Here is a 14,296-nt window from a genome sequence, read left to right as displayed (position 1 = left end):
CACATGCGACTCATAGGCCCCTTGAGCATACTAACGCCACTTCTTCAAAATAGACTCACCCAGGCCGAAAACCGGCTTCTGCGCATGGGCCACGAAGCTTCAATCGCACTGTATGTGCACGCCCGCACATGGTATTTTGTGGAAGAGCCACACTCAAGGGGCCAAATTGCTGCATGTGGCTTGCGAGCCGCCGTTTGCCAACCACTGTTTTATGCCTTCTGGCCCGCAAAGTTTTTGTTGCAGAATCAGTTGATAGTCTATGGGGGCTCCCTTGTACATAACTAATGCTTTTCTCTTGTTACTTTTAAGATTCTGTCTTTGATATTTTAATTATGACATGTCTTGGGGTGGGCCTCTTTGTGTTCATCTTGTTTGGGACTCTATGCACTTCCTCGACTTTTGTGTCTGTTTCATTCAACAGGTTAGGGAAGTTTTCCATCATTATTTCTATAACTAGAGGCCTGGTGCATGAAAATTTCATGCATTGGAGGGAGGGTCCCTCAGCCCAGCCTGCCTCAACTCACAATCTGGGACCCCTCAGGGGCAGGAGGCAACCCAGCAATCAGGCGACCCATCTCACCTCTGCTGCTGCCACTGTCAGCAGCACAAGCCTCGGCCAGCCCTGGATACCTGTCTTGGGAGACACTGGGTGGCTGGGGGGTTGAGGGGTCTGGGGGACTCTGGAGGCAGGTACCGTGGTGGGGCTGAGGGGACTGGGCACCACCATCTTGTGGCTGTGGACACTGCCATCTTTGAGGGCGTGACAGTCAATTAGCATATTCCCTTCTTACTGGCTGTGGGCACCTCTATCTGTACGACGGCATGGGGGTCAATTAGCATATTCCCTCTTTATTAGATAGGATTAGGTTTTCATATCTTCCCCTCTCTCTTATCCTTCTGAAACGCCTATGCTGTGAATGTTGTTACATTTGATGTTGTCCCAGTTAAAAAGCAGCACTCCCGGGCGCCGGACCAGCCCGTTCCATGCCTCCACACCTCCTACCAGTCTCAGTGTGCTGTCTTCTTTACCTCTCTAGTACTTCCACTCAGCCAGCTTTCCCTTGGTTCTGGATGATAGTTGTTCTGTATTTTAGTTGTAATTTTGATGTGGTTGTGGGAGGCAGCAAGTACAGGCATTTGCCTATGCCACCATCTTGGTTCTCCTCCTGATGGCTAATTTAAGGGTTGCCTACTATTATAGACAGAATGTTTATGTCATTTCAAAAGTCATGTGTTGTATTTGAGATGGGGCCTCTAAGAAAGTAATCAATGCTAAAGGAAGCCATAAGAGTGGGACTCTAATCTGTCAGGATTCGTTTTCTTATATGAAGAGACACTAGAGCATGCCCACCCCCAACCTCCCAACCCAAACTTGTTCACACACTTAGAAAAGGCCATGTGAAGCCATGGAGAGAAGATGGCTGTTTGCTGAATTCTAGCATCTAGAACTGTGAAAAACCCTGGCCTGGTATATATTCACAAAGCAAGCAGTCTTGACATGGTTGAGTAGGATGAGGGAGGTAACTTCTTCTTCTTCTTCTTCTTCTTCTTTTTTTTTTTTTTTTTTTTAAATAAATCTTTATTGTTCAGATTATTACAGTTGTTCCTCTCCCCCCCCCACACATAGTTCCCCTGTACCCAGTTCCCCACCACACCCTCTGCCCTTACCCCCCCCCCCCAGCCGACCATCCTCACCCATAGGTGTACGATTTTTATCCAGTCTCTTCATGCACCCCCATACCCCTTTCCCCCTGAGAATTGTCAGTCCACTCCCTTTCTATGCCCCTGATTCTATTATATTCATCAGTTTATTCTGTTCAACAGATTCTTTATTCACTTGATTTTTAGATTCACTTGTTGATATGTATTTGTTGATCATAATTTTTACCTTTACCTTTTTCTCCTTCGCCCTCTTCGTGAAGAATACCTTTCAGCATTTCATATAATACTGGCTTGGCGGTGATGAACTCCTTTAACTTTTTCTTATCTATGAAGCTCTTTATCTGACCTTTAATTGTGAATGATAGCTTTGCTGGTAGAGTGGCTTTGTGTGCGAGGTGTCCTATAGGGCCCAGTGGCTCAGCATCCCTAGTTATCTGAGGTGGACACTCTTGGTGCATCCTTTTGTGGGCTGTGTGCACAGTCTTGTTATAGTTCAGCCTTGATTATTGTTGGTATCACTGGGAGGAATTGACCTCCAGGCCAGTTGGCTTTGAGGATCAGTGGTGTATTCAATGGGAGAACTTCTGTGCTGGAGACACTCTTATGAGGCAAGATTTGATTCAGTGGGGCTTTGGTACTCACTGAGTCTTCCTCCTGCTTGTGTCCCTTATGGATCTGAGGAGTTGTAATCTGGATAGTCCTACTCTGACTCCTGGGTACACTGGCTCTTGAATCTCCAAGTAGATGCAAATTTAGCCTCTGATTGAGGCCACCCAGTAGGAGCTACGAGAGATCTGCAGATTCCTCTTCTTTGTTTGGGTTTTGGAGGTGCCCAGATGAGGCCCAGCTGTGAAGCAATGCAAGCTGGTGTGGGGTCTTGGTCCTTCTTTTGGATATTCTGGGTCTCACTCTTTTTGTTAAGTAAGTTTAGATTTCAAAGGACCAGGCCATTCATATACAAAAGCCTCTGTGCACAGTTTGGTTGGGCGGAATCTCAGGGCAGAGCAAACAGCAATGGCTTCCTGTCAGCCCTGCGCTAAGAGGCCTCCGGGTCTCAGTGTCCTGTGGTAATTGCTGTAAGCACCTCTGAGAGAAAGCTGCCCTCGAGTTCCGCCCATTGCCAGACAGTCCAGTTTCTCCCCATATGAGTCTGGGTCCCCAGAGTCTTGCCTGGAACTGGAGTTCAGAGCAATTGGGAGCTTTTGTCTCCCTCCTGCTTGAAAAATACAGCTGCATACTCAGTTGCCAGTCCTCTCTGCTTATGTACTCCTCCGTACCTCTGCCTTTACTTCTGCAGCTCCTCTGAGTCTCAGTGTGCTTTTCTCTTCCCTTATAGTTGTAGAATTTCCACTTAGCCAGCCTTCCAGTGATTCTGGATAATGTCGGTTTTGTCTTTTAGTTGTAGTCTTGAAGTTATTGTGCGAGGCAGCAATTTCAGGTGTTTACCTATGCCACATCTTGGTTTTTCCTGGGAGGTAACTTCTGAAGCAATTATAATATGCTCTTGTTGGGCAAGTTCAAGTTACAATGAAGTCCTGTGGCAGAGGAACTGTCATAGGCTCAGGTGATTTGGAAAATCTTCCCAGAGCAAAGGACATTAATGAGGAGACCTGAGGCTTAAATAGGTGTTAATGAGACAGGAAATAGCATGGAAGTCATATGATAGTTCATGAAAAGCCTCTAGATCACATGTGTCAAACACAAGGCCCGCGGGCCAAATCTGTCCCGCCAGGCCTTGCAATGTGGCCCGCACCGTGCTGTCATCACTGCACTCCGCTGCGTTTCCATCACAATGACAGTTTATGACTGTTCAGTAAACCATTCGGCCTGCGATTTAGGCTGGATTTTAGATTTTGGCCCCTTCTCTGATTGAGTTCGACACCCCTACTCTAGATGGAGGTTTGATATTTAGGCCATATGTCCTAGATAATAGGGCTCTATTCTACAGTTGGCATAGTAATCTCAAGCAGTCTGCAGAATTTGGAAACCTTAAACACTAAAATTAGAAGACTGTTGCTGAGTCCCAGAATTGAGGGCCTGTGTTAGGGCGTGTCAGGGCCTGGTGAAATGCTGCTAAGGAAGAATTGGTGGGGCCTGGTCATATTTTGGATATGAGGGGTCAGGAAAGGGAGGGCTCTAGTTTTGAGGTTCAGTACCCGGAGCTGACAATGATTGCTTTCATAGCACTAGAGAACATTCAAGAGCAGTCAGCTTGGGAAGGAAAATGATGGGAAATATAGATTTTACATCTTGAAATTTAGAGTTCAAAGAGCCCTTGGGGCACTATTTAAAAAAATGATCTTATTTGAAAAAAATTTCTCATGATTCATTGATACAGTCTTTCATTAGTTTGGCATTTTCCCTCCTAAAGCTCTTAGCTTTTGGTTTAAAAAAATCACATGTCATTACAGCACAGGGAATATAGTCAATAATATTGCAATACGTTTGCACAGTGACAGATGGTTACTAGACTTATCTTGGTGATCACATCAGGTATATAAATGTTGAATTACTATGTTATATACCTGAAACTAATATAATATTTGTGGCAACTATTATAAAAAAATATTTTAAAATCAGATGTCAGTTAACCTCAGCATATTGAAATATTCTTTAACCAGGAACCTATACATTTTTAATATTTTTCTCAACTAGGATAAGAAATTGTTAGTTGTTAACTTGGGTTTATAATCAGGTTCTTTTAAAAAAGACAGTGGCATAACAGATTTGTCTGTATATAAATCAAGTGTCAACATATTACACATTTATATGAATGAGTGTCAAATAAATACTGTGAATTAAAAGCCTCCACAGTTCAATTAGTAGTTCTTCTTAATGTACGTTCTGTTTTCTTAACTACTGCTCATTATTCTATAACTAGAGGCACGGTGCACAAATTTGTGCAACAGTGGGGTCCCTTGGCCTGGCCTGTGAGATTGGGCCGAAACCAGCTCTTCGACATCCCCTGAAGGGTCCTGAATTGCGAGAGGGTGCAGGCCAGGCCGAGGGACCTCATCGGTGCACAATGTTGGCCAACCAGGGAGGAACCACTGGAAGGCTCCAGGGCATGTCTGGTCTGTCTCGCTCAATCCCGATTGGCCAGACCCCAGCAGTAAGCTAACCTACCAGTTGGAGCGTCTGCCCCCTGGTGGTCAGTGCACATCATAGCAACTGGTCAAACGGTCAACTAACTGACTCCTGGTGGTCAGTGCCTGTCATAGCGAGCAGTTGAGAGGTCTTAGCATATTATGATTTGATTGGTTGAATGGATGACCAGATGACCAGACACTTAGCATATTAGGCTTTTATTATATAGGATTACTTTTGAGAAGCAATTTTCTAAGACAATATAAATTGGATTATTTCCCTTTATTGAATTGACATTCTTTTTTTTTTTAATTCTTTATTGTTTAAAGTATTACATATGGTATACATATATCTCCCTTTTCCCCCATTGACCTGTCCCTAGCCACCCAGCACATGCCCTCACCCTCCTAGGTCTGTGTCCATTAGTTATGCTTATATACATGCATACAAGTCCTTTGGTTGATCTTTTACCCCCACCCCCACCCCTGCCTTCCCCTGTTCAATGCTTTGGACTCTGATCTATTTTTGTTCATTAATGTTGTTCATTATATTTCACAAATGAGTGAGATCATGTGATATTTATCTTTCTCTGACGGGCTCATTTTGCTTAGCATTCATGCTGTTGCGAATAGTTAAGACTTCTTTCTTTTTTACAGCAGCATAGTATTCCATTGTATAGATGTACCACCATTTTTTAATGCATTCATCTGCTGATGGGTATTTAGGCTGTTTTTAAGTTTAGCTATTGTAAATTGTGTTGCTATGAACATAGGGGTGCATATATCCTTTCTGATTGTTGTTTCTGATTTCTTGGGATATTTTCCTAAAAGTGGAATTACTGTACAAATGGGAGTTCCATTTTTAATATTTTGAGGAAACTCAATAATGTTTTCCACAGTGGCTGCACAAATGTGCATTCCCACCAGTGAAGGGTGACCATGCCGGTGGTGGGGGGCATTTGGGGGTGACCAGGCAGTCAGGGGGGCAATAAGGGGTGACCAGGCAGTCAGGGGGGCAGTTGGGGGCAACTATGTTGGCAGGGGGTGAAGTTTGGGATATTCAGGCTGAAAGAGGGGGGGCAGTTTGAAGCAATCAGGCAGGCAGGCAGGTGAACAGTTAGGAGCCAGCAGTTCCAGATTGTGAGAGGGGTGTCTGACTGCCAATTTAGGCCCAATTCCTGGATAGGGCCTAAACCGGCAGTTGTACATCCCCCAAGGGGTCCTGGATTGGAGAGGGTACAGGCTGGGTTGAGGGAACCCTTGCCCCCATGCACTAATTTCATGCACTAGGCCTCTAGTTATTTAATAACATGCTATTTAACCTCAAAGTATTTGAGTGTTGTTTTTTTTTTGTTATTGTAGTTTGTTTCTAATGTTATGCCATTGTAGTCTGAAAAAATGCTTGATATAAATTCAATCTTCTTAAATTTGAAGAGACTTTGCCTGTGTCCCAATATGTGGTCTATTTGAAAATGTCCCTTGTGCACTTGAGAAGATTGTGTATTCTGAAGCTTTGGGTGAAGTGTATTGAAGATGTCAATTAAATCTATCTGATCTAGTGAGTCGTTTAGGATTGCTGTTTCTTTGCTGATTTTTTGTCTAAAGATTTTATCCAGTGATTTCAAGAGGGAGTTACAGTATAAGGGAGCTCCCAAAAGACTGTCAGATGAGTTTTGCAACAGAAACTTTTCATGCCAGAAATATTCACTGGCATGAAATATTCAAAGTGATGACAAGCAAGAACTTACAACCAAGAATATTCTACCCATCAAGGCTGTCATATGAAATTGAAGGAGAAATAAAGAGTTTCCCAGACAAGGAAAAGCTAAAGGGGTTCACCACCATTAAACTAGTATTACAAGAAATGTTAAAGGTACTTCTATTTAAGAAGAAGAAGAGGACAAAAATATTAATAATAAAATGGCAAAAAATACATACCTATCAATAATAACTTTAAATGTAAGTGAGTTAAATGCTCCAATCAAAATACATAGGATAGCTGAATGGATAAGAAAACAAATGCCCGTGTATATGTTGTGTACAAGAAACTCCCTTTAGATCAAAAGACATATACAAACTAAAAGTAAAGGGATGAAAAAAAGATATTTCATGCAAATTGAAACAAAAAGCTGGGATAGCAATACTTACATAAGAAAAAATAGCTTTAAAATAAAGACTATAAAAGACAAGGACATTACATAATGATAAAGCAGTAATTCAACAAGAGGATATAACCCTTGTAAACATTTATGCACTCAACATAGGAGTACCTAAATATATAAAGCAAGGCTTGATGGACATAAAGGAGAGATCAGCAGTAATAATACAGTCATGGTAGTGAATTTAACAATCCATTAACATCAATGGATAGATCTTCCAGAATTAAGATTAACAAGTAAACATCAGCTTTAAATGATACATTAGAGCAGATGCATTTAATTTATATTTTCAGAGCATTTCAACCCAAAGCAGCAGAATATACATTCCTTTCAAATGCATATGGAACATTTTCCAGGATAGACCACATGTTAAGACACAAAAAAGTCTCAATAAGTTTAAGAAGATTGAAATCATATCAAGCATCTTCTTCAACTACAATGGTATGAAACTAGAAATTAAATACAAGATGAAAAACCACAGAGAAACATACAAACACATGGAGGCTAAATAAAATGCTACTAAACAATAAATGGGTTAACAGTGAGGTCAAAGAAGATATCAAAAGAGATACCTTGAGACAAATGAAAATGAAACACAAGAACCAAAATCTATGGAACACAACAAAATCAGTTCTTTTTTTTTTTTTTTTTTAATATATTTTATTGATTTTGTACAGAGAGGAAGGGAGAGAGATAGAAAGTTAGAAACATCGATGAGAGAGAGTCATCGATCAGCTGCCTCTTGCACACCCCCTACTGGGGATATGCCCGCAACTAAGGTACATGCCCTTGACCGGAATCGAACCAGGGACCCTTCAGTCCCCAAGCCGACGCTCTATCCATTGAGCAAAACCGGTCTCGGCCAAAATCAGTTCTAAGAGGGAAATTTATAGCAATGCTGACATACCTTAAGAAACAAGAAAAATCTCAAACAATGTAACCTTACACCTAAAAGAACTAGTAAAAGAACAACAAACTAAGCCCAAAGTGAATAGCAGAAAGGAAATAAAATTTATACTGGAAATAAAATAGAGTTTAAAATACAATACAAAAGATCAAGGAAATCAAGAGGTGCTTCTTTGAAAAGATAAACAAGATTGATGAACCTTTAACCAGACACATCAAGAAAAAAAGAGAGGACCCAAATAAAATCAGAAATGAAAGAGAAGTGATAACTGACACCACAGGAATACAAAGGAGTATAAAAAAATAGTATGAACAATTGTATGCCAACATATTGAAAAATCTGGAAGGAATGGATAAATTTCTAGAAACATACAATCTTCCAAGATTAAAACAAGAAACAACAGAAATTCTGAGCAGACTGATTACAACCAATGAAATTGAAATACAAGTCATGGACTGGATTACTTCACAGGTGAATTTTACCAAACATTCAAAGAAGAACTAACATCTATCCTCAAATTTCTCCAAAAACTTTGAGAGGAGGAAAGACTCCTAAGCTCATTTTACAAGGCCAGCATTATCCTGATTCAAAAACCAGATAAAGACATTACAAAGAAAGGAAATTATAGGCCAGTATCCCTGATGAACATAGATGCAAATATCCTCAACAAAATATTAGCAAACTGAATTCAGTAATATATTAAAAAAATCATACATTATGATGAAATGGGATTTATTCAAAGGATGCAAGTTTCAAAATCTGCAAATCATTTCATATGATACACCACATAAACAAAATCAAGGGTAAAAATCATCCTATGTAATAAAGAGGCAATATGCAAATTGACCATCACTGTAGCTCACAAGATGGCCACCCCCATGTGGACACAAGATGGCCACCACAAGATGGCCAGCAGGGGAGAGCAATTGTGGGCAATCAGGCCTGCAGGGGAGGGCAGTTGTGGGCGATCAGGCCTGCAGGGGAGGGCAATTGTGGGTGTTCAGGCCTGCAGGGAAGGGCAGTTTAGGGGTGACTGGGCCAGCAGAGGAGGGCAGTTGGGAGAGGTGGGACCAATCCTGCAGGGTAGGGCAGTTAGGGGGTGGGGAACCAAGCCTGCAGGGGAGGGTAGTTGGGTGGGAACAGGCCTACAGGGGAGGACAGTTAGGGTTGACCAGGCCAGCAGGGGAGGGCAGTTGGGGACAAATTGGTAATTAGAAAATAGTTATGAGGAGGTAAATTAAAACATAGGAAATATAGTCAAAAACATTGTAATAACTATATATGGTTCCAGGTTGGTATTTGAGCTATCGGAGGATCACTTTGCAAAGTATATACTTGTACATCTGAAACTAATAAAAAATAATATTAAATATAAACTAACTGAAAGTGAAATTTTAATAAAAGAAAAATTAGTGACAAGAAAAATTAGAATTAACTTGACCATTAACACCTGATAATGCCAAAAACTTAGTTAACCTTTCATTGATATTGCTCAAGATAAGCTTGACTTTCAATTCCAGAATATATTCTTTATTCAGCAATTTGGTCTTCCAGGTTCAGTTTGGCTAGAGTCCTAAGGTAACAGAAATTCTCCTTTGACTATTTTGCTTTGATATGTAATCATATCTGCAGCATGACAAAATTTTCTTTATCATGATGGGCATGAAAGGCCAGGCCCATTTTAACTTTTTTTGGTATTTATTTGATTTTTCTTAATGGATGTTTTTATTTCTGACCTGTTTACTTTTTTCCTTTCTAGTTTAAGATTGATAGAGAATGGTGGACGTGGATTGATTATGACCGCTTCCAGGAGCTTATCCAGGAATACGAAGACAGTGGTGGATCAAAAACTTTCAGCGCAGAGGATTATATGGCCAAAACTCCTCACTGGGCTTTATTTGGTGCTAATGAGAGAGGCTTTGATCCCAAGGACACAAGATTTCAGAGGAAGAACAAATCAAAGAATATTTCTGGATGTTGAGATTATGTGCATTTAGGATACTGAAGGACAAAAACTGACGGCACCAGAAGGTTCTCAGGCTCCACCGTGACTTTTTCAAGGACAAATTACACAAATTATATTTCATACCCAGGAGACTGTAAGGCAGAACCTGGGGATGCAAGTCATGTCCTGGGACTGAGGAGCCAACATCCCTCTTGGAGTTCCATAGCCTCGCCATTTCTTTCCAGAATCCAGTCCCTTTATTTTCCTTCTGAGAAGTTCACGTGAGGGGGAGTATGCACACTCATTATTAGGATTTAACTGACAGTGTTGAGTTATAATTAGTAACACCCCCCTTAGAATGCTGTTCATGTTGTACAGAATGAGTATCTTCCTCTTCCCCTTGCGGCTATAGCCCTTGTGGATTGTACGGCCCTGAGGTAAGTGTACCCACTAAGGTCTTATATCTGAGAGTAACTTGCGTTGTCATAATTCTCAGTTATTTTAAAATACTGCATATATTGCTTCAAATTTTTGTTTATTGACAACACCTTAGAAACCGAATTGGTTTTAAAACTGGATTACATATCATTCTGTTTCCAAATTGCCATGGAGGGTAATATATGGGCTGGTTAAGAGTAAAAGCTTTTTTCTGTAAGAGGAATTGCCATCTGATGTCATTGAATAGTTAGTCGCACAAACTTGGAGACAATGAGTACAATTTGCTTTTTGTTTAACAAGTCAGTGTTTAAGCCTCGTATGAGTACACATATAGCACGTCTAACCATCTTCTTTCACTCTTGTTGCCCTCAGTACTCTACTCAGTCTGTTCTTTAAGGTTCAAGTTTTTTCTCATTGTAAACAGGAAATACTCAATAGCTTTTAAAAATATTACAGTTATTTTTTAAATTTCTTTATCCTAAAAATTTTAGTAATAAAAAATCTGTTGTGGACATTTAGAACACAAATTTTCTTTTGAGTGTTTGTTTTAAAGATGCTTCTAGTCCTATCACAAATACTTTCTCCTTATCTATCAGTATTTCATTAATATCTCTATTCTCTGCTGGAGTAAAATTCACATATAATATAATCCACCTACTTATTTAGTTGCACATTGGCCCTATATTTCTAAGTCATAGAATTGAAACACTTCTCTTTTTTGTGACAACGGATAGGATAGTACAAAGTATCACAGAAATCACGTTCGTTCTTAAACTGACCACATCTTCAAACCTATGTTCAGTTTCCTGTTCTGTTGACTTAGGAGAGAGGAGCTGCGAGTGTCCCAGCTCAGGGAGGCAGGATCTCACTGAAGCTCAGGTATGCCAGTGATCACGAATAGAAATGGAAAAACACCTTGAAGTGGAATGAAATGTTAAAAAACAAAACAAGTAAACGAGGTTATACTAAGGAGCCACAGTGATAGGCAGCCAGGCAGCCAGTGGTTGGAAAATACTTCAGGGACTGAGTGAGGAGGAGGCAGGAGGCAGAGCCTGCAGGGCTTTGGGCCATCCCTCATCCTCCATTTTTTTAAAAAACTGTTTTGGTTAACCATCACTCGAGGATTTTCCCTCCCGTCGATGTTTAGAGAGAGTGGAAGGGAGGGAGGAAGGTGGGGAAGAGAGAGAGAAACATGCGATGTGAGAGAGAAACTTCTATTGGCTGCCTCCTGAAAGCACCCCTACCGGGTCCAGGGATTGAACCTGCAGCCCAAGTACAAGCCCTTGACTGGAATCGAACCTGCACCCTTCCGTCCATGGGCTGCACTGAGAAAAACCAGCGGGCGCCCGAATCTTCTTTTTCAAACAGGCAACTACACTTCCATTTTTTATGTATGAGGTTCTGCTTAAGATTTAACTTGGAGAACGATACTCTGTTGCTTCAAAGAAAAAACAAAACAGAAAAAATTTTCAGTTGCATTTAGAGCTCTCCTGACTTCATTAACCTTAGGTACACAAATGAGTTGTTTTTATTCCCCCCAGGAAATGTTTGCTTTATATATAAAAAAAAATAATGGCAAAATTAATCACAGTTCACAGTCACAACAACAAAATTGAAATGCCTAGGAAAACTACAGTGAAATTCACATGAAAAAATTCATTATGTTCCCTGAACAGTATTAAAGTAGGAGAGGATGGGAAGCCTGAATATTCCAAGAAGGTAACTTATTTTAAAAATAGTCTCCTTCCTTCCTTCCTTCCTTCCTTCCTTCCTTCCTTCCTTCCTTCCTTCCTTCCTTCTTTCCTTCCCTTATTAACTTTAAAAAAAATAATAATTTTAGTGAGAGGAAGGAAAAGAGAGGTCAATTTGTTGTTTATTATGCATTCTTTAGTTGATTCTTGTGTGTGTTCTGACTGGGTGTATCAGGATCTTGCACTAACCAACTGAGCTACCCAGCCAGGTCCCAACAGCCTTTATTTTTAACAAATGACAGAATAATTAAAAAATAATATTTAATATTTAAAGTTATTTTTATTGCATATTATGATAGCAAAAGCCAGGAAACCTAAATATAAATATAAAATGGACACTGTTGTAATTAGCTGGTTATTAATAACAGGAAAGGAGCAAAGGGAAGGACAGACATTATAGGCATGTCATGTGGGCAGCTGCACCAGGAAGCTGCAGGTTGGGTGGGTTGGAAAGGGACCTTAGAAGGTGACAATTAGGGATTTGGCCACAAATTGGTTAGATTGGGGAGGAGGGATGAATTGTCCAGGATGACTCCTGGCTTTCTGGCTTGATCATTATAATGCCATTTCTCCCGCTGCTGATCCTGGAAGGGCCAGGCCTGGGGGAGATCTTGGGTTCATTTGTGGACACAGAGGCGTTGACCTCCAAGGGGAAGGTGGAGACACTTGTCAGGGATACAGGTCTGGGGTGGAAGGTGAAATGTGTGAATCATCATCACAAGTTATCATCAGAGCCCCAAGGAGACCTGAGATGACCCGAGGAGACAAATCAAGTGAGAAGAGGAGAGGCCACACCTCCAGGAGCCGCAGCAGGTAGTGGCCGGGCAGGGAAAGCAGGGGCAGACAGACTGAGGGAAACCAGCCATCAGTCACAGCAACGCAGGGAGGAGGGTGGATCAAGAAAACACTGCCAAGGGGTCCAGAAGCCAGGGACAGGTGAACTAGGGACGGCGACAGGAAAATGCTCACAGGATGCGGACCATCAGCGACCTCACCGACACTTTAGTGGAGCCCTGGCACCAGGGAAAGCTTATGAAGGATTTCTGATCACAGAAGCATATGATGTAATTCCAAGTTTAAAACAGAGAATCCAAACTCACACTTATCTTAATTATGTAAAAACCATTTGTATGGAGAAACATGCGGCTGGATATGTATTATTTTAATGACTAACGCTACACAGCATAAGGAAATGTATATTGTACTAATGTGTGGAGTAAGCCTCTCACCTTTTCCTTAAGGTGCTGAAATGGAATTCAGCCTATAGTTGGAGTTGAATATATTCAAAACAGTGTATTTTTAAAGTTGGAAGATTATTTAATCTTTTTTGTTCTTTCAGTGTGCTGGGTTATTTTTCTCACTTTTCATTTAAACACAAATTGATGAACTCTTCCTGGGCCCACTGACTTGATGGGAGTTGGCAGAGACAAGTCTTGTTGGCCAGCAGCCTGCGTGGTGCTCTCGCCCTTTATAATAAATCCCGTTACTTTCCTGGCTAGGTTTTACAGACATCGTGTACAGTGCTGTAAACTCATTAATTTTCCAGAGGTAAAGACCCTCTCGTTTAGGAGGAAACTCATACACTTTGAGTGATATTTATGGGAATTCTGGCCTGGATGTTAGAGAAAGACAGACTGAGAGCCACCACAGAGCTCACTGTGAGGCAAATTCATTTGCAACTGACTCAAGGAAATGACTCTGGACGAGCAGAGACAGTGCATATTTTAGAAGAGGCAAACGCCCTGCAATTCTGTCTCAGGTTTTCGTAAATTCTTATGAAGACACCATGAAGCCTTGATAATTAATGTCTTCACCTTCCTCCTTACTGAGAAGATAACTGCGTAGCCACTAAACTGGCTCAGTGAGAACTACTAGAAAGCTATATTCTACCAGTAGCCTGTTGTAGGAAGATTCCTGCAATAGGGCTTCCTGCTGTGCTCCCCCCACCCCTGCCCTGCCTGCTTTCCTTCCTTCTCCCCGCTCTGCTGTTTCCCTTCCTTCTCCCCTGCCCCACTTGCATGCTTCTCCACAGCTTCCCTCCCTTCTGCAGTGCTTGACTTTTTTCTACGCTATCTTGATATGCAAATTAATTGACATCTTGGTTGGGTTAATTTGCATACGCACCCTGATTGGCTGGTGGGCGTGGGTTGGGCAAAGTGAAGGTGCAGTCAATTTGCATATTACTCTTTTATTAGGTAAGATACTAGAGGCCTGGTGCACTTGCCATCCCTCAGCCTGGCCTGCGCCCTCTCGCAGTTCGGAAGCCCTCAGGGGATGCCCAACTGACATCTTTAGCATTGCCGTCATCGCTGCTGCACCTGCCAACTGTGAGCCTGGCTCCTGGTGCA

At 41.4% G+C, this 14,296-nt stretch overlaps 1 protein-coding gene across 2 annotated transcripts in view; it reads left to right on the top strand.

Moving 5' to 3' along the window:
* Positions 1–10,715, top strand: part of LOC118703683 (S-adenosyl-L-methionine-dependent tRNA 4-demethylwyosine synthase TYW1) — a 105,521-nt gene extending 94,806 nt beyond the window's left edge. For both annotated transcript variants that reach the window (XM_045571230.1, XM_045571228.1), the window contains one exon: positions 9,574–10,715. In XM_045571230.1, the coding sequence (XP_045427186.1) occupies positions 9,574–9,795 (222 nt within the window). In that variant the 3' untranslated portion in view covers positions 9,796–10,715. The remainder of the gene's footprint in view (positions 1–9,573) is intronic.
* Positions 10,716–14,296: the final 3,581 nt, after the last annotated feature.

This window comes from Pipistrellus kuhlii, unplaced genomic scaffold (genome assembly GCF_014108245.1).
Source record: "Pipistrellus kuhlii isolate mPipKuh1 unplaced genomic scaffold, mPipKuh1.p scaffold_m20_p_4, whole genome shotgun sequence".
NCBI classification, from domain to species: Eukaryota; Metazoa; Chordata; class Mammalia; order Chiroptera; family Vespertilionidae; genus Pipistrellus; species Pipistrellus kuhlii.
This window is presented reverse-complemented; position numbering and strand designations above follow the sequence as displayed.